This window comes from Periplaneta americana, chromosome 8 (genome assembly GCF_040183065.1).
Source record: "Periplaneta americana isolate PAMFEO1 chromosome 8, P.americana_PAMFEO1_priV1, whole genome shotgun sequence".
NCBI lineage: Eukaryota > Metazoa > Arthropoda > Insecta > Blattodea > Blattidae > Periplaneta > Periplaneta americana.
This window is the reverse complement of record NC_091124.1, coordinates 173,105,114-173,130,791: the sequence shown is the minus strand read 5'-3', so window position 1 is coordinate 173,130,791 and position 25,678 is coordinate 173,105,114. Positions and strand designations below refer to the sequence as shown.

At 36.2% G+C, this 25,678-nt stretch overlaps 1 protein-coding gene across 3 annotated transcripts in view; it reads left to right on the top strand.

Annotated features, from left to right (window-relative positions):
* smg (sterile alpha motif domain containing protein 4 smaug) overlaps nt 1–25,678 on the top strand; it is a 200,910-nt gene that overhangs the window by 137,582 nt on the left and 37,650 nt on the right. For all 3 annotated transcript variants that reach the window (XM_069834060.1, XM_069834059.1, XM_069834061.1), the window contains exons 2-6: nt 2,522–2,757; nt 7,553–7,775; nt 10,891–11,141; nt 16,822–16,928; nt 22,401–22,554. In XM_069834060.1, the coding sequence (XP_069690161.1) occupies nt 2,523–2,757; nt 7,553–7,775; nt 10,891–11,141; nt 16,822–16,928; nt 22,401–22,554 (970 nt within the window). In that variant the 5' untranslated portion in view covers nt 2,522. The remainder of the gene's footprint in view (nt 1–2,521; nt 2,758–7,552; nt 7,776–10,890; nt 11,142–16,821; nt 16,929–22,400; nt 22,555–25,678) is intronic.

Sequence of the window (25,678 nt, the reverse complement as noted above, 5' to 3'; positions counted from 1 at the left end):
CCAACCCCCGTATGAGTAAAACTCATTACTGAGAAACGAAACGAAAATAATATTATACTTAAATTGAAAACAACTGGAGTATTCTATTTAGTAAGAATATAATATTAGTAGGAAGTGAAAATGAAAGATTTGTAGATTAACTTGATAACAGAATAGAGTAAACTGAGAATCAAGTGAATTAAAATGAAGTATCGGTATCACAAATTAACAAGGTAACTTATTTAAAATATACAATTTGTTATTAATACTAATTTAAATTACGTATTCTAAATATCTACAATTTCTAATTTGGATTTATACGGTATAATTTTTAAATATAAATACCGATACTTCAAAATCATATCATAAATTTTAGCTCATAATTTAAGGCTGTATTTTTTTTTCCAGCAATATTGTGACGCATTTTACCATTTTAAAATATTTCTACTATAATATTTTTTTTCTGTGGAAGGGATTTAATAATGTCTATTTAAAAATTTGTTCCAATTGAATTTAATTTTCGACATCCCAATGACCACTTAGTCCCAACTGTTCCAGCTTCAGTTCTAGTACGTACGAAACCTGCAACCAGACCGGAAAAATAAATGAGCCCTAGCCTGCTCCCTCATCTCCGTCCAACACTCCGCTATCAGTTAATCTGTATCTTCCCCATCGGGACCTGAACTTCGAAGTCTAATAATTAGGCCTGAGAAATATATGCCGTTTTACTACCAGTGCGCTTCGTGCGCCTCTAACTTTGAGTACGTCTCAGAGTTAACGCAGTGTCTTTCGTTCGTTTGAACTCATGCTGGAAGTCCATATTTCCCACCAGAATCAAGAGCCGACTTCCAATGGACCTCATATTATAATCAAAATTTATCACCACACCAACCTATGTAAACAATTACTTATTAACAATTATTTTTGTTCATTGAGGAGCCCAATCTAGGCTGCCCTCAATTCAGTGTCATATATTGTATTTATAATTTTTAGAAATGATCTGTATAGCGCTAAATGCGCTGATCGATCAATAAATTGTTAAAAAAAAAAAAAAACTCATGCTTATCATCACGGTAAGTTATTCCTCAGCATTTGGGTAGTTGAAAGCCACTCCTTTAACTTAGAAACACAACTATCTGCTAAAGTAAAATTTAAAGACATAATTTTCTTTGTTAAAGAAAAATTCCACTATTTAATAAAGACATTTTATTTTCTGTCTGTAGAAAATAGGCTACACCTAAGTATCAGCCTTTTATTACACTATATTAATATGCTGGTATATTACGTTTTTGTTTTACATGATTTTTCATTTCATATATTGTTGCAGTGACTAACAAACGACATTTTTCAAATTTTCAAAGGAGAATGATTACCTGTTGCTAGAAAAAAACAGCCTTACATATAGAAAAAGTTCGTTCCACTACTGCAGAAACAATGAGGACATACTCGTATTTAATAGTACATTATGTAACGAGCCTATAATGGTAGTAATTAAGATGCGCTCGTTTAATAATTTTCATAGAGCGTCTTAATTACCATTATAGGTAAGTTTCATACGACTTTTTATGTTCGACCATATTTCTAACTTGAAATTATTCATAAGTATTCATGCGGAACTGACCTTCTAAATTGTGAGATGTGCGCAGACGCGAAAGTATTGATTTTTTCCGAGGGACGAATGTCATTGACCTTGATATAATCTAGAGAATAACATGAACATTAATATTGATATAACCTGTAAATTGATTTAGAATTGAAAAACGAGATGACAAATTGAATTTATTTGAATGTTATTTACAATTAACGCTAATTATTATAGTAACAGAACATAACCTTCTGCGACGGTATTGGATTTCCAGCCTCCGTGACATTTTGCTAATTGTTTTTCGATTGCATATCCGAGAATAATCGATACTTGCGGTTTTATAATGGTACAATGGCGATTACTCATTGGCTGAACAACTGAACTATAATGAATAGGTGTACTTTAATGAGGTGCATTAAAGGGCTACTACCAGGTGTATAATTACTACATTTCGGCATGGTCGAGCTTAAAATATTTTACACATGCATTAGCTGTCTCAAAATCTGTAATATCATTATTATAAATTTCCTCATTTGAAATTGTCACATTTCACATAGGGCTAAATATCCATAATGTTTATCCAGTATTTTTTTTTCATCTCGTTTGCTACTTTTTACCTTTTTCGTGTTCCAAACTCCTCGTATTCAGTTTCGTCACTATCATTGATTACATGTTATTTTCTGTCTGTAGAAAATACGCCTAATATGACATTGACAAGTATCAGCCTTATTATTGCACTATGTTTATATGGTAGCTTAAATATGAATCCGCATATTCTAATAATCTGCATTCGTAATTAATCCATCGTTTCGTATTTCGAAGAGATTTAAATAATATTGAAATACTTTTAACTATCTCCGGAATAGGAAAGAAATTATCTATCTTTGAACACTTTTTAAAATGAAAAGTACGAAGTGAAATGCTCGCAGTTTAACCTTTTCCACTCTTCTTTTGCAGAATGGGCAGTGGGAAGAGGGTACCCGATAGCTCTTTCTGCGAAATGTTCCGAGAGCAGGTGAACACAATTTCAACGTGGTTCGATCAGTGGAATGAGTGCGAGAGGACTGTCCTGCTCTATTCTCTCATCAAGCGCGTGACCCACGTGAATGCCCGCTTTCTGTCACTCGTCTTGGACCAGACCATCGGGGATTCTCACGAGCTGCAGCTCCATGAGCAGCAAGCCAACAACCCAGGTACGTCATATAGTAGCGAGTAGAGACCGGCAAATCAGACAAGACTCACGCCCGTACCTGCTTGCCGTCAGGCTTGGGTTCCGGTGACGCTACTAAAGCAAGTTAACTTCTAAGACTGAACCCATTGAACCCGGGTTTTATAGGTTCAGTCCAGGCGGGACCCAAGAAAGCCTGCCTGGTTGCTCGTATTATAAGGTAGTGAGACTTGCATTCACGGAAGCCAGTCTGCGCTGGTTAAGATCAAACAGTACTAGTTTGAAACCTAAGTTCGTTGGCTATTTAGTGACTTCAAAAAATCTTTATGTTATGGTCCAACACGGCAGATAATTCTTGATTAAAGAAACACAGTTTCACGATTTATTGCTCTACACAATTCATAAAATAATAAGACAATATTATACATTTCATATTCCTGCAAAGTGTATCTGACTCGACAAAATAGCAACATTTCGTAACTTGTGACTAGTTGAGAAGGGAAGGGAAGAGATTATAGAAAAATGTTTAATTTTAACTTTTTTCTTATCAACAATTAAAAGCCTCGTTCTTCAAAATATTGATTTGCTATTTAACTTCTGAGGGACAGATTTCTTTTTATTTATGAAGCTGAAAGTTTGAATGGTTTGCATTAAATTTACATTACTACGATGAAAAGGAAAGTGCAAGTAATTTATAATAACTGTTGGCATTGAATGGATATTATGTTGACAAGAAATAGTTTTCTTTGTCTTTATTAACGGTACGTTTCAGAAGACAACAAATTAAGTTTTCAGTAGTTTGTCTATATCTATAGGCTTCTTCTTGATTTGGTTCATATTTATCATGCATCTGAAAGCAGCACAGTCTGGCGCAGGTTGGCGGAACCCAACAGTCCTTTCGGGTCACTCTTAGGACTGTTTGGGAGTCACGTGCAACCACAGTGCCTGCCTGCTTGAGAGGGAAGGTTGCAGGCGGGCGAACGATACGAAGCGTAAGCCCGCTCACGAACGTAAACAGTCACGTTATGTGCAAATGACTCCTTATTTGGGTAGCAATCCAATTTTGTCATATGTAACGCACTGTAGCAAGGATGTAAGTTTAACTTTTTATCATTTCCTATTATTTCACATTGTCTTCTTGAAAGACCAGCTTCAACATCATGCCAAGTTCCTAATTTCACCTAGACAGCATATTTAAGCCAATACTTCTGTATCTGTAGTTCTACGCAAATCATCTGTCTTCTTTTGCTTCTCTTAATCAACTCCTGAAATGTCTTCATTAGCCGTCTATGTTGATTCACTACTTCAGCAATCACGAATAATCCTTCAAGCCAATCACTTTTTCTTAATGAATGTATGCCCTTTTTTTTGGTGTGCTGTGGTCCATCTGCATTTCAATTTCGAGTCATGTATTCACGTCAGGTGGCCCTAAAAATTCGAATAATATAAAACAGAAATATACACATAACAGGGGTTAGCAATTGCTTCTTAATAGGCTTACGAGCCCTTCGTCCAGCTTCCAAAAGCCTACGTCGCACTGTTGTGACGTGAATATTCGCCCCAGTGGTAGCCGTTAACTCGCGGGTTAAGTCGACAGCAGTTAGTCTAGGATTTAATTTACTTTTCCTGACAATTAAACGATCATCTGCAGGTGAAGTCTTCCTTTTCCGGCCACAGTTTCCTTTTTTCTGGGGTGTGATGGATCCAGTCTCCCTGTATCGTTTTATGATCGAATTAACAGTAGCCAAACCGATGTGACATTCTGCAGCAATTTGCCTCTGTGTCATAGAAGAATGATCTGCTAATGTTATAATTTTAGACCGTTTTCGTGGAGTTGTATCCATTTGTGAAGATGACAATGTACACAGGATTGCAGTATTAAGTCTTCAACACAACTGAAATACTTATAAGTACAAAACGACAGGCAAAATGTCACATATTATAAAAAAAAAATAATGACAGACCTTCAACAATGGAATTACACGTACTACAGATGCCAATTAAAGCGGTATGAGCAGCTGTGAGGCCGACAATGACAGAAAATGTAAAAACATGTCGTGTTCGGATTAATTTGCACGCTACTGTATATACAGTGAAACCTCTCCTTACAGACACCTCCAAGATACGGACACTCCTCGTATATGGACAGATTTTTATGTCCCAACTGAAATAATATAGAAATAATGATAAATTTAACTCTCGTTTACGGACACTCTCAGACACGGACAGCTGTTTCACAGTCCTAAAGCTTGCTTTACCTCCTGACTGCGGACAGAACTTGGATTTCAAGACATAATGTGTTGCAAAAATGGAAAATTTAGTTTTGAGAATTGTACAGATATTCTTCAACATGAAAGAAGACAATAAGAGTCTTGTAGGCTATCACTAGCCCAGCGGGCTATCCCTTGTTAGCTGGAAGCGGGTGGATAAACAAAATCATAAAACCTAAAGTGTCTGATGTTTCCAAGGTTTCCGCGATCGTGAAATTGTATTCGACACACGATAGGGTTAATAGGATTATTCTCTTCACTTCAATCAGTTGTTCTGTTTCGAGAGACATGGCACCTGAACGTAAAGGTTAATTTGAAAACTGTAAATTACAATACTGCATAACTGTAGACCTAGAATAAAATTGCACGACACAGTACTGTATTTTCCTTTTTCGGTCTTATCTACTGTAATTCAAAGTTGCAAAGAATTTACTGTAATACAGTAGACTGTATTTAGAATTAAACTATAGTAATAGATTTCATTTAATGCATATTATTAATTTGTTAGATTCGGGAGCCTCCCTCCCAATAAAGACACCTCCCAGATGCGGACAGTTGTTACATACCTTTGATGTCCGTAAATGAGAGGTTTCACTGTAGTCGGATAGTTCGTAAGGAATCCATTTTCACACGTAATTTCCATTTTGATTTGTATTTATTTGGGCTGTTTATTTATTTTATGTTGTAGATTATTTTAGCTCCTTACAGCAAATATATCTAAGCCAAAGTATAGATCGAGACTTCACATGTAAAAATGCTGTTATGAGCACAATAAACCAGTGTTGCAGTGTAGCTGAAGCTGAATAGAGAACGAACCTTCTTGATAAAAGCAATAACAGATATAGTTTGTATGCTCTACAGTCAGGGCTGGGCAAAATACAGACATCCAAGTATTTCAAATACAAATACGTCAAATAATTGTATTTGAAATACAAATACAAAATACTTTTAAAAAATTAACCAAAATACATTTGTATTTCAATTACTCAAAATACATTTGTATTTCAAATACTCGATACAATATATAGGCCTAAAGAAATAAGAATGTTACTGAAAATCTAAAATATTATATTAACATTATTTTTACCTCGAAGTTTTATATAAACACTGTAACTGAACATTCTTCCTTTTCCCAGTCAGCAATGAAATTATGCTACATATGAATAATTACTGCTCCCTTTCAAAGCAACCAGTTCCTCAAATGTTAATAAGATAAGGATCCCCTTGCTTGTGAATGAATAAATCCTGCAAAACAGAACAGTCTTTCTACAGGCGCAGAGGAACACAAACTTGTATTATATTTATAAAAGCTTGTTTCACTGTTGGGTAATTCTCTAGAGTGCACAGGATTGTCCCTTTGCCATTGAAGAATTGTATGAGCTCATCCTCTGCAGTAGACAAGTTATTTTCTTTTTGCTTTTCAAATTCTGTTGTACTTGAGTTGAAAACATAAAAATTGTTTTCATTGTCTTCGTCGTCTGAACTGACCAAAGGTGCAGTGAGAATTGCTCAGCTGATTTCACACACATATTCTGTGTCCTCTTCTTATCATTTGGTGAGGCAGTGTCCGGTAGCCATCTCATCTTAAATGATGGGTGGAGCAAGCTGCCAAAATAGCTCAATTTGCTTCTAGCATCAGATCAAACATCGCTTTAAATCTTGATGAAACCGAACTCATTAGGATTGGAGTTACTTGGAATAGATGGCGTAGATTACTAGATAACATAATATGTAATCTGTTTTTGACGGAACTTAATGTGGACAGAAGTTGGCCGTATTAGCATGTCTTCTCATTTTGCATTAAATCAAGGGCTACGGGATTGGGTTTCAGAACTGCACATTATTCTTCAAGGTACTGAAACTCAACATCTTTGAAGGTTGGCAATCCCAGTTTTTCACATATACTGTTTATATCATGTTTGAATTGCAATATTTGAGAGATTGAGCCATAAAGAGAATTCCATCGAGTTGGTCAAGGAATCTTTAATGAATATTTCAAGACATCTGATATAATTTCTGAGGATTTGGGTCTCCTAAACATATTCCATAATGCTGAACATTTAGCAAGTGTTGGGTGATGGATCCTTGATGCTGTTGGAGATTTCTTTATGGCATTAAGGAAATCAGTTGTGGCAAGAAAACTAAGCTAGCACATCTGAAATCGGTAGGCAAATAAGACAAAAGTTCATTCTTCAAATCCAAATCCAAAACTTGAAGGACAAAAAGAAGAAGAAAGTATTTTGAGTATTTGAAATACAAAATACATCAATTTTATGTATTTAAATACAAAATACTTTCTAAAATCCTTGCAAATGACAAAATACAAAATACATGTATTTCAAATACTGCCCAGCCCTGTCTACAGTAAATGTTAACATTTTTCTTACGCAAGGTCATTGGAAATGTTGAATTGTGAAAATATGTTATCTGAAATTAGGTTATTTATATGCAGGAGTCTTCTATGAAGGAAGATTAAATGGATGTTAATGCTGCGTTTCATTGCATTTTATTATGGCTTTTGTGAAATGTGTAACGCTGAATGTTTTGCAGGGTTTGTAAGCAGCTTGCCCGCAGAGAGTGATGTAGCAATAGCCCAGCTGCTGCTCCATGTTCCACTGCTGCGCCCAGGCAACAATGAAACGAAAGCCCGCTATGTGAGTGTGATCCACAAGGTCCTGAGCCACACTGTGGAGACCGGGGCCCACATTGACAAGGCGCGTCAGCTGCTCTCCTACAGCCTCATTCATCCTGCCTTCAGTAGTGAGGACAGGAGGTGAGTGTTTACAGCACATGCTTTGTCCTTGAAATTAAATACTTGTTCAATTATCTCATTATTTAAAATGATTTTTGCTCATTCACAAAAAGTCATTATTTTTGTTCTTGCTAGAAAGATTGTTAAAATACAGGATGTTTAAAAAATACGGGGCATAATTTCAGGTATGTGTTTCCCACATGTAGACAATCAAAATAGTTCATTACAACATGTGTCCGGAAATGCTTCATTTCCGAGTTATGGCCTTCACAACATTGAAATTCACCGGAACGTTTTTCTTTCCGCAGGTCATTGCCGTCAAAGGAGACATTAAGAGGGCACTCTGACAGTTTATTCCGAGGCGAAGGTTACATTCACTGTTGTGTAGGCGTTAGACTGTGCGACATGTATTCAAATCAAGAGCTGGCAGAGATAGGCTACACTTAATGTACGGTAAGGCGGACGGCAATGCTGCGCTGGCTCGTCGTTTATACCAGGAGAGGTACCCACAGCGACAATGTCCAGATCGGAAGACATTTGTACGTCTCCATTACCATCTGTGCGAGTATAGAAAATTTAACTCTCCTGGTTTGGGAAGGGGACGACCAAGATCTACAACTCCAGAAGTACAGGAGGAGATTCTGGAGGCTGTGAACATGACTCCTTCTATCAGCACACGAAGGGTAGCATTGCAAGTCAATGTTCCTCATACGACTGTCTGGAGACTGTTGAAAGAGTATCAATTGTATCCTTATCATTTGCAACATGTACAGGCCCTGTCACCAGCAGATTACCCTGCACGAGTTAGGTTGTATCAGTGGTTCTTGCAGCAGTGTGGTGTAAATCCGAACTTTCCTGCCTTAGTATTATTTACAGATGAAGCATAGTTCACACGAGATGGCATAACAAATTTCCACAATCAGCATGTATGGGCGTATGAAAACCCACGTGCAACTGTTCCATCTCATCACCAGGTGCGGTTCTCCCTCAACATGTGGGCCGGTATCATTGGTGATCGATTAGTTGGACCCCATGTACTTGTAAACAGACTTACGGGGCAGGCATACACAAACTTCCTGGAAAATGCCATACCTCATGTTTTAGAAGACACTCCACTGATCAATCGTCAACACATTCACTTCTTGCATGATGGCGCTCCTGCACACTTCAGTCGTATGGCTCGCCGGTACTTGGATCGAAGGTTTCCTGATCGATGGATAGGTAGAGGTGGCCCAATTGCTTGGCCTCCACGCTCACCTGATCTGAACCGTCTCGATTTCTACTTGTGGGGCCATTTAAAATCATTGGTTTATTCGTCTCCGGTGCCTGATTTGGAATCCCGTCTGAATCGAATTGTGGCATGTTCTGAGGACATACGCATTACTCCTGGAGTTTGGGATCGTGTTCGCAGGTCAATGAGACATCGATGTGAAGTCTGTATTCAAGAAGGAGGTGGACATTTTGAACATCTTCTGTAATGACAACGACCTGCGGAAAGAAAAAAGTTCCGGTGAATTTCAATGTTGTGAAGGCCATAACTCGGAAATGAAGCATTTCCGGACACATGTTGTAATGAACTATTTTGATTGTCTACATGTGGGAAATACATACCAGAAATTATGCCCCGTATTTTTGAAACACCCTGTATATTCATTGGTAACTTCACTTAGTTTGCAAATGGCTGTAAATAAAAATTTTAATATCTCTTATAATTACCTAGTCATCTGCAAACAGGAGAATATTAAAAACTTTAATGATCTTCAAAATTATTTGTTAAAATAATACAACTACCATTCCTTGATGACTGTTACTATATAATTTAAGTAGAGTGGGCGATAAGAGGCACTGGTTTTATTCATAAGCTCCAAATGCAAGGATTTCTGATAGATATTTTTAAGCTGCAGTTTTTTAAATTTAAATTGGAGATATTTTGGTGTAAAATAATTTGAGAGGCATTGCTGTAACCATCGGCATGCTGAAGAAATAAATAGTCATTTTATCTGTCAAGTAGATGAAATTGTTAATATGCTTAAAGGAAACAACGATTATTCATCCTTTATAAATAATTCACATAAACCTAGTACAGTTTTTAAACTTAATTACGTTACTGTTCAGCAGGTTTACACTGCTATTCTGAAACTTAGAAATAGTTCTTGTCCAGATGTTTATGGTATTAGTCCAAAAATTACCAGAACTGCTGCTAATTTTATCTGTGAACCATTAACTCATATTTTCAACACTTGTATTGATAAATGCACCTTTCCAGACATCCTTAAATATTCCAAAGTTATTCCGATCCATAAAAAAGTTAATCAGCTAGATTATTCAAATTATAGGCCAATTAGTATAATACCTACACTTTCAAAGGTATTTGAAATCTTATTACATAATCAAATTACAGATTACTTTGAATACACTCGTCTATTTATTAATCAGTATGGTTTTAGATCCTCCCACAATACAATTGAAGCCATAGTTAAATTTGTGGAGAAGTGCTTTAGTGTTTTAGAAAACTCCAGGTTAATGTTAGGCCGTTTTTACGATTTTACCAAAGCTTTTGATACTATTTCTCACGATATACTCATACAAAAACTGAAATTTTATGGTTTTAATAATTCTAGTACTATGTTTTTAAATTCTTATTTAACAGGCAGACACCAATCTGTTCACTGTAATGGTGCAATGTCTCAATTTAAACCTGTCAAGTTTGGTGTCCCACAGGGTTCTGTTCTTGGTCCTGTGCCCCGGTTATACAATTAAAATATTGTTTAGAAGGGAGGAAGTTATTCTCAGGAAAATCCACCTTTGCTTAATACTCTAGTCTATAACTAAAAATAACTTCCAATTAACTTGAGCTTTATGCTCACACTACATCTCCCCAAAAAGTGGCCCGGGTTATACAAATGTGACTGACGTAATCTTATCAAATACATTACGTCCACATATACAACATTTCTTTCTTATCACTAAACAATGCAGTATCATAAAATTCTAGCTTCGTTCTCTACGAAGGATTTGTCCCTCCTCTCCTTGTGTGTGAACTATTGTTGAACTTAAGAGAAAACAATTTATGGTGCCTCATTTGTGTGAAGGTAAAATTTGAATTGGCAAATCTTGCACCGAGTTTCTACTACAGGTCACTCACCTATTGGCTGAGGCTATTGGAGGCCCGCATCACAAATGGCACAACACGGGTGATGGCACCAACAATCTGTGATTCTCCTCGACACCAGCAAACATCAGGCATCTGGGGTCAGCAGCAATACCAACAGCAGCAGCATCAAAACAGGGGAAGTGGTAGTGGTAGTAGTGGTCCTGATACCACTCTTATCAATGGGCACTATGTTGTGCATAACTGCAATTCAGCACCGTCCATTACATCTCATAGTAAGTAGCTGTTGTTAACTCTTGGAGCATTCAGAGGTGGTAATTTGGAAGTATGCTGTGAAGTATGTATTTATTTATTAACACTACAATTGGGTATACACCCGGTGGCAGTGATATATAATGTACAATAATACCATTACAATTATACAATAATTGCAGCATTAAAAGAAAAAAAAAGAAAATAAACCTAAATTTATTTCTGACTATAAATAAATAGATGCAATAAACCTAGGACTATAAATAAAAACTATTCTATAATAACGCCTAACAATAAGCAAAAGTAAATCTAACTTATAAGTACTTCTATTTCACCCAACTATTACCAATTTAAGTAATTACATATCACCTTAATTAATTACAAATCAACTTAATTACATATCATCTTAATTAATTACATATCACCTTAATTTATTTACATATCAACTAACTTACATATCATCTTAATTAATTACATATAAACTTAATTAATTACATGACACAACTTAGATAATTACACTGCACCTACAATTGCATTTTCAGTCTAATCTCCTAAACCTTTTCTTAAATGTATTGATTTTGAGAGGACCACCCTGAAAGATTGCCACAGTAAGCTATTCCAGTCTACTATTGTGCGGTTAACAAAGGAAAATTTTGCCACGTCCCTTCTTTGTTTTCTACATTTAAACTTCCTAATATGATCTGCCCTGCCTAAGTATGATGGTGTTGCTAATCTAGCATTGATGTCAGTCCATGCTTTGTGTCCTATTTGTGTCTTAAACAATGCGGTGAGTCTGGTTTTTCATCGCCTTGATTTGGCAGATTCCCACCCTAAGTCTTTTACTATCTCGTCACCATGTCCCTTTCCCATTTTGACATATTTTTCTGCCTTGTGTTGGACCTTTTCTATTGAATCGATTTGGTTTTGTCTGTAAGGATCCCAGCCTACTGCTCCATGTAATGTATTTATGTTGATAACTGTTGTTTGAAGTAGAGACAGTGGTTCCCTCTTAAGACTTTTCAAAAGACCATCACATGTAAACTTCTTAGAAAAGGAAACATATTACAAGGGTAAACAAAAAATTGTTACGGAATTATAACATAAATCAGTGTTCAAATTGAATGAAGTATGTATTGATGATTTGGGAATGCCTGAAATAGCTGTGCAATAATAGAACCACAGTGGATGTAAATAGTTTCTGCCTCCCCACTTACGGATTTATAACTCGATACACAATGTTTTCTGAATAGATTAATCAACCATTCAATGTCTTATAGTCAATATACAGATTCTTCATATTAGTGGACTTACAAGAGAAATATTCATGCTACGCTTTTGACAAAACCATTCTAGCAGTACTGTTTCGATCATGTCATATTTAGAAGTTTCTCAGATAGATTGAACAAATATTTCTGTGAGTCTATTCTTAAAATTGCAAAAAAGCACATTCCACGAGGCAAACCAAAAAAATACACGCCATTCTGGACAGAAAACCTGAATTTATTGGAACAAGATAGAGATAAAGCAAGAACCAAAGCAGAACATAGCAAAACACCAGAAGATACTCAAGATTGGAGGAAGAAGACTGCCATTCTTAAAAAAGCAATCATAACAGCAAAAAAAGAACAGTTTTAATAAATTTATTGAAAATATTAATTACAGAACCGATAGCGCTAAAACATATAAATTTCTGAAGAATATTTCCAATACACAGGAAAATACTAGCCAACCTATTATTCATAATAACAAAACACTAACAGATAGCAGAGATATAGCAAACGCATTTAATAAACACTACTCAAACTCTCACAGATTACATCCCAATATCAAAAAAACTGACAAATTTATCAAAAGAGAATTACATAAAAATAATAAAAACAATATTACTAGTACAAAACCTGAATTATTTCATCAAAATTTTACTTCCAAAGAATTAACTCTAGCTATACAAAATTTAAAAACCAAGAAATCTCCTGGCCCCGACAACATTCATTCCTAATTTTTTTAACATCTGGGGGGAAAAAGCCAAGTCTGTACTTTTATCCATTTTCAATTTATCATGGAACACCTCAATTCCTGCAGCTTGGAAAAAAGCAATCGTTGGACCAATTCACAAAAAAGGGAAACCTGCTCATGATGTTAATAGTTATCGACCAATAGCACTATTAAGCATGATAGCAAAAACCATGGAGTCCATGATTTCCAACAGATTAACTTGGTATTTAGAATCCCAAAATCTTTTATCACCAAGACAAGCCAGCTTTCGACAACTACACTCTACCAATGAACAAGTCATACGCCTCGGACAAGAAATAAAAGACAGTTTTAACAAGAAAGAAGATACCTTGGCAATATTTATTGACTTTCAGTTAGCATATGACTGTGTTTGGAGAAATAAATTATTACTAAAACTCCAGAAATTAGGTATCTCCAGCAATATGTTCAGATGGATGCAGAATTCCTTAGTCAAAGATTCATTGCCACTAAATTCAATAACTCACTTTCTAGTTACAAACATATCGAGGTCTACCTCAGGGCGCTGTCCTCAGCACAACTTTATTCAATATTTATATAAATGACTTACCCTCCCTATTAGAGGAATTAAACATGAAAACAGCACTATTTGCAGATGATATAGTTTTGTGGACTTCTGGATCTTACAGACATAGAGACAAAATTCAAAATTCTGCTCTTAAAGCTCTAAATCAACTCCATGAATGGAATACATCAAATTTGATGACACTCAATTTAAGCAAAATTAACTACCAAATATTCTCACTTGGTAAAAAAGAAAGAGAATTCAACATCCAATACAATGGCTAACACCTTCCTAGGACTTATGAATCCAAATATCTTGGAGTTATTTTCGATAGTAAGTTAACATGGAGCAACCATTTGAAATACATTTCTGAAAAAGCTCGTAAAAGATTCTCCCTTCTAAAAAGACTAGCAGGAAAGAAATGGGGATGCTCTAGGAATACTTTGAACACTACATACAAAATGTTTATACAGCCAGTGCTGACATACTGCGGAGAAATTTTAATTACTTCACCTTTCATAAACGAAATAGAATATGTTCAAAACCAAGCTCTCAGACTCATTACTGGTGGAATCAAAACAACTCCAATAGATTCTATGAGATTCCTTACTAATATTAACAGTATCAGAATGACAATAGAAGAAAAAGCACTGATTCAATATGAAAAACTTATCAGATTACCAGGAAACAATTGGCATTCATACAGTCCTCTATGTAGAAAACTAAAAAAAGTTTCATATCCATTGTTCAAGAATTAAAACAGAAAATCAATATCCCGAATTTAAAAGAAAACTTACAAATTAAACCAAACCCTTTAACTCTATTAAATGTAGAATATAATCTAAATTTAACAGAAGAAATACTGAAATCAGAAGTAAACACTGAAATACTGAAACAATTGTCTTTAGAGACAATTAATATTAGGTACCCTCCACAAAACTGGCTTCATTTATACACCGACGGATCCTTGATCTCCAGTGAACAAGGTGCCGGTGCATGTGTTACATGCTGTCTCTTCTCACTTTATAGATCTCTTGGATATGGAACAACAAGTTTTGATGGAGAAATCATTGCAATAAGTGAAAGTCTCAGGAATCTTCTATGCCACATCAATAAATTTAAGAATGTCAGACTCCAAAGCAGCTATTCTATCAATAGTCTCTAAACACACACCTTCATCTCAAACAGCAGAAATAACTAAAATGCTCTCTCAATTAATATCACTCAATAAAAGAATTGTATTCCAATGGATACCATCCCATTGTGGAATTCTGGGAAACGAGAATGCGGATGCTTTAGCAAAGAAGGGCAGCACTGCTACTTACAGACCTGTTACTAAATCTATGTATTACTCTGTGAAAAGATTTATTAAATCTACATTCTCAGACTTTAACAAACAAATTTGATAACACAATCTCAAGGGAAAAAATGGAACTCTCTGCATCAAAATCCACAGTTAATTCCCGATTTACCACGAAAATCGTCTGTAATTGCATTTAGATTGGCAACAGGCCATGATTGTTTGGCCAAACACCTGCATAGAATTGGAATATATCAGTCCCCTAACTGCCCATTGTGCAACTCAAACCAAGAAATGGATTCGGAACACCTCAAAATCTGTGCTTCAGTGGCTGGCCATGATAATATCTTTGAAAAATATTGGAGTGCAAGAGGTCAAATGACTTTGTCAAATGCCTGGCATTAGAAAACAACATATTTAGAAGTTTTCAACTTCTTCCTGATTGGTTCAGTACTTCCTTCTTCACTTTTTATGTGCCATTTTTATTTAAGATTGAACTGGTAAACCTGACTCCTTTACTAAGTTGATGCATGTTACATATGGCTGACTTTCAACATCGTTGATAATGGTGCACTGCTAGCAGAATAACTAAAACATCTGCTTTCAATACTGGTAACCTAGGTTCGAATTCCAGTGGTCTGAGTGGAATTTTGTGGTGGGCAAAAACGATTCTGAAGTAATTTAGTACTCGTCCTTTTAACAGATCTGCTTTACGTGATTTTCAGGGATTACTTATTTACATATTTGCTCACATCAATTTTGTGCATTATATTGGAGACACAAATTGTAAATAAAAAGTCTCGTGCTAAAATGAATGTATTTCCTGTTCATTCGTACATAAATACTAATTATTTATGTGGTTTCTATCCTTAGTATTGATAAAGCTTTTTGATATCATCCTACATTCATCAGAATCCTATACTTTGTGTTTATTTTCATAATTCAAATTCAAATTCAAATTCAAATTTATTTACAATTTACATTTGAATTGAATACATATGAATAGATACCCGAAATGAGCATAATGCTCGTGCTCGGGTACAGTCCAGTAGTCTACATAAGTTTTACAGGGTTCAAATAATAATGCTGATGATATAAATAATAGTAATAACAATAATTAATAATAATAATAATAATAATAATAATAATAATAATAATAATAATAATAGAATAATAGAATAATCGTGACAGAAATTATACAAAGATTGTAATACAAAATAATTCATTAATAATAATAATATAATAATAATAATAATAATAATAATAATAATAATAATAATAATAATAATAATAATAATAGTGATAAAACAAAAATATTTACAATAATAAAATAAATACTAAGACAGATAAAATAAAACATAAAACCACTAGCGAGAGTTAACACAACTTAAATAAGCATATAATAACCGGAAAAAATGCCAAACTCGAAAATCAACAGAAAAGTTCGTTGTATCGTAGACGACAGGAACAGCCGTATTGACATTGTGTTGTGCATTAATGGTAGTAGTGGGGAGCTGAAAGTCTACGTAACTGCCGTTCTCTTCCAATCTTCTCGTAAAATCATGGGAAGTTAATGCTGAAAAAACAAAATGTCTACGAGTCAAAGTGTTCATTATTACCAGGATAAAATGAAAATAATGCTGTTATTCAAAATAAATTAACTCGTGCACTAAATAATTGATAGAAGTTTCATTTTCATATGTGGTCTGGACATTTTGACTGTCGTGAACAGTCACAAGAGAATTAGTCTGATTTTGTAACTCTTAAGTGCCAAGATGTAAGTCGTGTTGGTTGTAAGTAAAATTGAAAGATTTGTGCCATGGTTGCGAGACAGTGCTTCACAAAGAGATTTGTTTGTTTGCAGATACCATTGCTAACTACTCCAGTAGCACCCATCCTCGTGTGCGGCGCAGTAATAGCCTCACACCTCCAGTCAGTATTACACAAACTTCGGAATTGTGGAGCTCACAGGTGTGTAACACAAGATGCTTAACAAATGGATTATATTATGCAAATCTAGTCTTTCAGATAAGGCTCCCTGTAAAGCAGATTTGAATAATTTCAAGGGAAAAATTGTTCCGGGGCCGGGTATCGATCCCGGGACCTCTTGTTGAACGTACTAGCGCTCTTTCCAACTGAGCTACCCGGGAACTCCACCCGACCCGTCTCAACTTTTCCCTCAATATCCACACAACTCGCGTGGGCTGACGAAATGCCAGAGACCCACATCGAATGCACACATTCTCTGTGTGACTTGGAATTGTGGTTTTCTGTTAACGTACACAGTGACGTATATATTATGCAAATCTAGTCTTTCAGGTAAGGCTCCCTGTAAAGCAGATTTGAATAATTTCAAGGGAAAAATTGTTCTGGGGCCGGGTATCTATCCCGGGACCTCTGGTTGAACGTACCAGCACTCTTTCCAACTGAGCTCCTGGGAACTCCACCCGACACCCTCTCAACTTTTCCCTTTATATCCACACAACTCGCGTGGGCTGACGAAACGCCAGAGACCCACATCGAATGCACACATTCTCTGTGTGACTTGGAATTGTGGTTTTCTGTTAACGTACAGAGTGATGTAGATATTATGCAAATCTAGTCTTTCAAGTAAGGCTCCCTGTAAAGCAGATTTGAATAATTTCAAGGGAAAAATTGTTCTGGGGCCGGGTATCTATCCTGGGACCTCTGGTTGAATGTACCAGCGCTCTTTCCAACTGAGCTACCCGGGAACTCCACCCGACACCGTCTCAACTTTTCCCTCTATATCCGCACAACTCACGTGGGCTGACGAAACGCCGAGACCCACATCGAATGCACACATTCTCTGTGTGACTTGGAATATTATGCAAATCTAGTCTTTCAGGTAAGGCTCCCTGTAAAGCAGATTTGAATAATTTCAAGGGAAAAATTTGTTCCGGGGCCGGGTATCGATCCCGGGACCTCTGGTTGAACGTACCAGCACTCTTTCCAACTGAGCTACCCGGGATCTCCACCCGACACCATCTCAAATTAATCGAATGGATTACAATAAGCCTTTATACACTAATGTTTGTGGAAATTGCAACACCAAGAAGGAGACATGTGACTGAAATGAAATTGATACCACAGATTAGGTACATGACAATACACAAATGATTAGAATTACAGAACTGTACCTGATCTGTGACCGTGAGATTTCATTATGGTGTGAAGCCTCCATGCATTGCAATCAGAGCCTATAAGTGTCGTGGCATGGAATCAAAGAGGGTCTGGATATGTTCCTAGGAATCTTTCTCCACACAGATTCTATGCGAGTCCACAAAGCGTCAAGAATGGGTGCTGGAGGACCATGACGAACAAGTTGCCGACCAACCATATCCAGACATGTTCGATGAGCGACATGTCTGGCAAACGTGCAGGCCGGGGAAGCAGTGATACCTGTCGTTCTTCAAAGAAGGCTTGCACAATCCTCGCCACATGTGCTGGGCATTGTCCTGCTGAAATATGGCATATGGAGTTGCCTGAAGGAGGGGCAGTACCTCGGCCTCTAAAACCTCCCTAATGTAGCGGTTGCTGTTCAGATTGCCCTGAATACATAGGAGACGAGTTCACGTATTGTATCCAATGGCGCCCCAAACCATCACACTAGGCGTTTGTCCGCTATGCTGCTCAACAATGCAGGCTCTCAGATTGCGTTCACCACGGTAGCGGCTAACACGTATGCGGCCATCATTGTAGAAACAAGTTGAAGTGGGACTCGTCCAAAAACACTACATTTTGCCACTCAGCATGCCAGTGAGAGCATTCACGTGCCCATTGCAGTCTGAGGCATTGGTTGTTTCTGGACAATGGAAGCTGATGCAATGATATGTGAGCCACTAGTCCAGCCCTCAAAAGATGGTAACGGGCTATTGACGCAGCCATTGCAGTACTCCAATGTCGACTCAACACTGTGGATGAAGCTGTAGCATCTGTCACGGTCATGCGGACAAGATGGCGGTCATTCCAAGCTGTGGTTGCATTATGTGGTTCAGTACCTGCTCATCTCTGCGTACGACTATCTTCTATCCACTGGTATGATAAACCTTTTTCCCGGAGACCAACCATTCTGCCCTATTCGAACTCAGGTGCTGATATTGCGCCCTTCCATGTCGACGAGGCATACCTGCATTAGCTTTCACGTTTCCACTCCGTTTGGAAGCTCTGCACTGACTGAGCAAGGGATAACGCTGACCTTGCTGGTGACACAAGAGACGTCACTTTTGGGTCTTTGTGTACACCTTCTTGGAAACGTAATTGGTGGTACACTGTTCTACACATCTCCTGAGTTTGGATTCGTTCACGCCATTCTTTCTGGGTGTTGCACTTTTCACAAACAGTGGTGTATTAGATATTTCGCTATTTTCTGCGATATCATAATTTATATTGTGGGAATATTTAGTATTTCTAATATTATCACACTGGTAAAGACCAGATCACTTGGGATGGATGAGAAAGATCTGCTATTTTTGTTGAATTGGTGCTAGAATGCCTGTCATAATTTTATCCCTGCTGCTGTTTTGTTCTTCAGACCTCGCACATATGCTGAGTTTTATTGTAATTTAGTGGAAATTAAGTTATATTGAAACCAGATTTTGCTAAAGTAATCCTATTGTATGGTCAGTCAGTGATGAAATTCATTACAAATTTAACACATTAATCACATCAGTGAAACGATAAGATTTGTATTTTTTCAGCTATATGATACTGTAATACTGTGTGTATTTCTCTGTTGACGCTCATTCTAATAAAACACTGTTTCCCATTTTAGTACCAATTTGTATTGTATTGGAGAGAGATTGTGGATAGAGTTGTCTAAAAACTTAACATGTTCTTTCTTCATTTTGTACACAAGAGATTTTGATTTTTCATTACCGGTATAGGAGTTTTTTTTAGGGAGATCCATTTTTAATAACACAGAGTTATAAGTAAATAAAAACTAGTGATAGTCTCATCTTTTTTGTTGTTATGGACTGATTTTTTTAATCTTACTTAATTCATTTTCAAACTCAACACGTTTTCTTTTAAGTTAATTGAAATTGTTTATCACTATTGATCACTTGAAATAAGAGAACTAATTTTGATGCTTTTTCAGAGTTTGAGTATACCTAACCAAATGTCACAAAAATTTTTCCCTATGCCAACTGAAGAAATCTGGACTGTGAATGAATGCTCAAAAATGGGGAATATTTTGTCACTGAATTCGTTCAATTCATATGTATAACTCTCACCAGTCATATTGTCATATTGTTTTCATTCTCTCATATTCGGCCCTAATCTATGTGGCTGTAGTGCCATAGATTTATTTATGCAAAATGTGAAGAGAAAATATTGTGATGCTGTAAAGAAATTGATTTCGAGGTTTTTATAAAAAATGCACCTTTTGAACATCCTGGTCATGCCAGTAACGAAATTAACCAGAAAGTAACTGATTTAAGCAATTGGTAACGAAAGTAACTTGACAAATTTAAGAAACTCCGAATGTTTATGGGAAACGAAATTACGCATATTGTTTTGAAGAAGCAGCTCAATAGGCAAAGAAAAAAGGCTTTAGATGGAGCTGAAACAGCTGCAATTGCAAAGACAAATGTTATTGGAAGATAGAGCTGAGGAGTTGAAGTCCATTCAAAGGAAGATTAGAGAACTTAAGAAACAAGTCTGATGACAGATCATAAGATTACTGAAATGTGATTGATGTTTTTCATCGTGCTTATGAGTAGGGCTCGGATTTTTCGAAAATGCATATGCGCATATGCAAATGCATATTTTGACGGTTAGTGCATGTTTAGGCATTTATTTAGTATGTGTATGATCAATCTGACATTTCTGAACGAACTGTAAATCTAGTAATGAATTTGTATGTCGAAAATCCCTTGGAATCACAATAACCTTCCTATTTCAAGTGAAATGTTAACGGGACCATACTTCCAGTCTCACAATACATGCAGATAGATGGACGTTGCAGACCTTTTTCACAAAAGGAATTTCTTACATTCCTTTTTCAATGCAGTTTCCTCTCAAAGTATGTGTCGACAGGTGTTCATCTGTTGACTTGTCTTTCATCTACTAATAATTTATGCGGTGTTCTGTCAGATTAAACTAGAAACGCCTAAAGATAAGTCCACTAAATCTTTTTTAATTAAACAGTGGATTTCAGGCAATAGTGACTATTCAAGTGACAACGATGTAGTGTATTGTCAAGTATGTGAGAAGACTGTGAAATGCGAGAAAAAGTTTTCAACTAAAACAGCATTCGAAAACAACTGCACATCTCTGATCAAAACAAAAGGGTAAGAACAAGCAACAGGCGCTTTTAACTCGGGCGAAATCACTGTCTGAAGTTAGTACATTTTCTGCTTTTGTATGCAGAACATTCTGCTGCATAAACTAAATAATCCACATCTACGATCGTTTCTTCAAAAATATTGTCTTAATCAGAGGACAATGGATGAATCCACTCTTAGGAAAAATTATTTACTTTCGCTACATGCTTCTATCCTAGATTCAATACGGTCTGACATATGGGGGGAACTGCGTATAGATTTTGGTTGATGAATTAACAGATTCGTGTGGCAGATACATAGCGAACTTCATAGTGGGTAAATTATGTCCAAAAGAACCCAGCAAACCTCATTTACTTTCATGCAAAGTGTTGGAAAAAACCAACCACAGTACAGTTGCAAGATTTGGTTAGTGCATATTGTTTTGTTTTTAGTGCATATTTGCATGCATATTTTAGGTATTTTCAGTGTATATATATCCGGGCCCTACTTATGAGTAATTATTCTGGTGTGGTACTTAACTAAAAAGTAACTAATTTTGTTTCATAATTTCGGTAGACACCCTGCAAAAACATGCATGATAATGTCTTGTGTGAATAGTGTTTTCTCTTTAACTATGGTTGGGTTTTGTTCATATTGAACATTTAAAAGGAAATTTATCCATGAATGATACCCAAGAAATATATGAAATTTGAATAAAAATTAATTGGTTTTCATTTGATAATTTTCTTCTCGTTTCTTTTATGATACATAGAATAAGCTGCCAAGTGAAACTGCGAAAATTGTATTATAAAAAGTTTCTAAAGGACATTATTATATTTCTATTTTTATAGCTGATTCAGACTAGGTGAAAGTGGAGGTAGTGAAGAACGAACCCTTTTCTTCGAAGGATTGTCAGTTGTGAACACCCTCATTTCTTAAAGGATTAAATGGGGATTATTAACACATACATTAGTTGTTAGGCAGATTGATTTCCATTTATGGTTTGAATATCTTGACTGAGATGAAATGATGCATATCTTGTCTTCTAACAGACTAAGAGACTATCAAGCATTTTATTACATTTGTGTAAACGTGATCGAATACACGTGACACATATGAAATTAAGTATAACTCCCTGTAAATGATGAATTTGTTTCAGGATGACTTGTCTGGCAGACAGAAGCCGCGTAGTTTCTCCCTCTCTTCGGAACACGCTCCTCCTCTCTCTCCTCAGAGCTCACTTGCCTCCTCAGGAAGCGGTTCTCTTGATGAACTGCGCACTGGATTCAGTTCGGATGCTTGTGGCATGCGCGGTGAGTGTTACTTCTGATCCAGACACAATATTTTGTGGAAGAATTTGAGTAGAAAACAATTACGTGCAATCAAATGTGACATTTATAAACACATACAGCCAATACTTTTTCCTAGACTTCGCAGGAGATGATTTCCAATTAGTGGCTTTCATACAAAAGATACATGTTTTCATAACTGCCGAATCATTCTTACACAGAATATTACCTAAATATTTTAAGTAATACTTATAATTATGAAATATTATATTACATAGCAGTGTACAGTGTCATTTGTAAGCAATACAATGAACCATCATACCAGGGGCATGCGGTGTAATGTTTGTGTGGGTAAGCTCTGAAGTTTACTTATTGACATTGAGATTTGAAATTAAAAAAAAAAAAAAAAACTAATATTTCTAGTCCTTTGGAAATTGAAATAACACTCACCTCTCACCAGAAGCGTGTAGTATTGGAAACCTTTTTCCAATCCCCAAAGATAATTTTCCACCACTGTATCTCAGCAACTGTTGCCGAGCAACAGAAAAACACTCGCTACTTTTTTTGTGTTTATCTCTAACAGCATGGGTAATTACATCTGAATATTTTGCATTCAGTATCATCTTACACCATTTACACCGAGCTTTCGAACTATCACCGGCAGCTTCTTCCACCCAATATTTTAACACTTTGTTCTTTCCACACATCTCTAAATTTTTGTACGTATGGAGTTTTACGCGGCATCGTTAAATAATATATATATCTTCAAATTGGATGAAGTAGATCAAGAATATACTGGACACTTCAGAAATAATCAAATCACAGTCGGTTCGAAATCTGATTTCACATCGAGCTGGAGACGTGCCTGGCAACAATGAGTTTGGTTTTAAGTTTTAAGTATGTCTGTGTTACATAAACTATAATGCGAAATGAAAAATTAAATAATAATTCAGTTCATTATCTATTCTCTTTATGATTAAATACATCAATTCATTTACAAAAACAATGCATACATTATATTAAGAGTTTAACGAATGCGGCATACCTTATTTGTACAACAACAATGGATGAGGCAGGAAATGGATGTGGTAGCACCAAATTGAGTTAACATAAAACGTTGATATTTTACACTCGCACAATGAGAAAGTGTGATAATACCAAACTAAACTCTGGTTTACGATTAACTAACATTGTTGTCCGCAAGTACATATAACATCTTTACATAAAAAAAACTTTAAAATATCATCTCCCTCTGCCAGAATCATCAAAAAACGCCAAATAAATAGCTAGCCTCTGGCGGTAAAATTCTGTAGCTGTCCATAGTCCTGAAAACACCAGATTTAGCTACAAAACCGCTAACTTGGCAACTCTGTATCAACACTGGTATTCTTCTGCAGGAACTTAATAAGTCTGGACAAGCGATAATCCCACCGCTTATTCTTGCTGTGTATGAGCATATAGGCAATACAGTGGTATACGAGGAAATTCTCCCTCCTTGTCTACTGTCCGCGCATGCGCCAGCACTGTGAAATGAGGCTTCAGGCAAGCTGTGAACGAAGAGCTGCCTTACTGCAGAAATATAGTTAATGCAGAACATTTATATATGAAGTGCAGAATACACTTCTTTAAAAAATGTTCATCTATAAGCTGAATGAAATAAAATTGATACATTAATTTGAAGTGTGTCTACTAGGGTATGCGGTGCTTACCCCGCTTGCCCTAAATGCACGCCCCTGCATCATACAGATTGTGTACCTGCAACGACTCTCGCATATTTCATAGCAGTTACTGGGAATATTCTATACTGATGTCTAAGGTATAATTGGCGCCACCTTAAATTGGAATTTACACGAACTTTTGGAGACTTATGAAATTATCTCTCTCTTTTCCAACTTGAAATAGGGAGGATGAGCAGGACACATTATCTTGCTGATAATTCGGTTTCCAGACATTCCCTTATCTCTTCCAAAGAATTATCTACATTGTGTGCTGTAACTGAGTGTTGCTGGAAAAATGCAAAATGTTTTTCTTTTTCAGTCACCTCGTTCATCTTCCCACCAAAAAAATCTCGAGTGTACTTTTCGTATTTGTCATAAAACTTGATCCAATAATTCGAACTCTTTCATTGTGTGATGGAGTTTCGTTAACAAATCGAATATTTATTGTTCCAAAATCTTTCATTCTAAGAAGACACAATTTATGAACATGGAAATCAGATATTTGAGAAAAGAATCCGATGTAGATGAATTTTTCCGTAAGCATAGACCAAAGTATTCAATTACAGACCTTCACCCTTCTGTCATGGTCACTAGAATGCTGGTGGTGAACCGCTTCATTCTGTAATCCTTCGCAGAATATATTGTTTGGTTTCTGTCCTTGCAGAAGACTGAGGAACTCCGAACTCTTGTCCTAATCATCTTCTTGGCTGAATGTTCTTCACTTTCAATGCACTTTTCTGTTAGCATTTGGCGACATTATTGCATTTTCTTGTCCACAATAGATCCGATATTTTTTCTTTAATTTACAATCTTGATTCCAAATAAGTACTTTAGTACGATTCTTGGCATCTCTCAGTGCAATCCCTACCCGGAGATCTGATTGAGGGACTATTTTACCTCCGGAGAATTTTACACTGAGGGACTCCATGAATCATAAACAGTGAAAAATATAGTGGGACTGTGTTGGTGGTAATGCAGCTAATGTGGGTACCTCTTTGTTACTTGTTAGCTTAAACAAGTTTAAGCCCCCTCACCACGACAAGGTGAGTACCCATGAGAGGGTACACCCCACCTCTGGCTACTAGCAACAGGCATCTATAATGAACACCGATCAAAATACCCCTCATTTCTCGTGAAAAACAACTGAATAGACTACAGTGGACTATAGTGGACTTTATGTTGTCAGCAAACAGCTGGATACATTAAGAAGATTGAACAATCTTGAACATTATGGTTTTGTTAGGAATGATAGTATCTGAGAATATGGCATTTCTTCTCATCCCCATTAATTCAGTTTCCATATAAATATTGTATATACAGTAGTTAGTTACGCCATGTAACATAAATCGTAATCTTGACATCATACTCAAATTGCGACAACTGATGAACTTATTCCTCATACAAGAGTGATATTGTATATTTTTTTACCT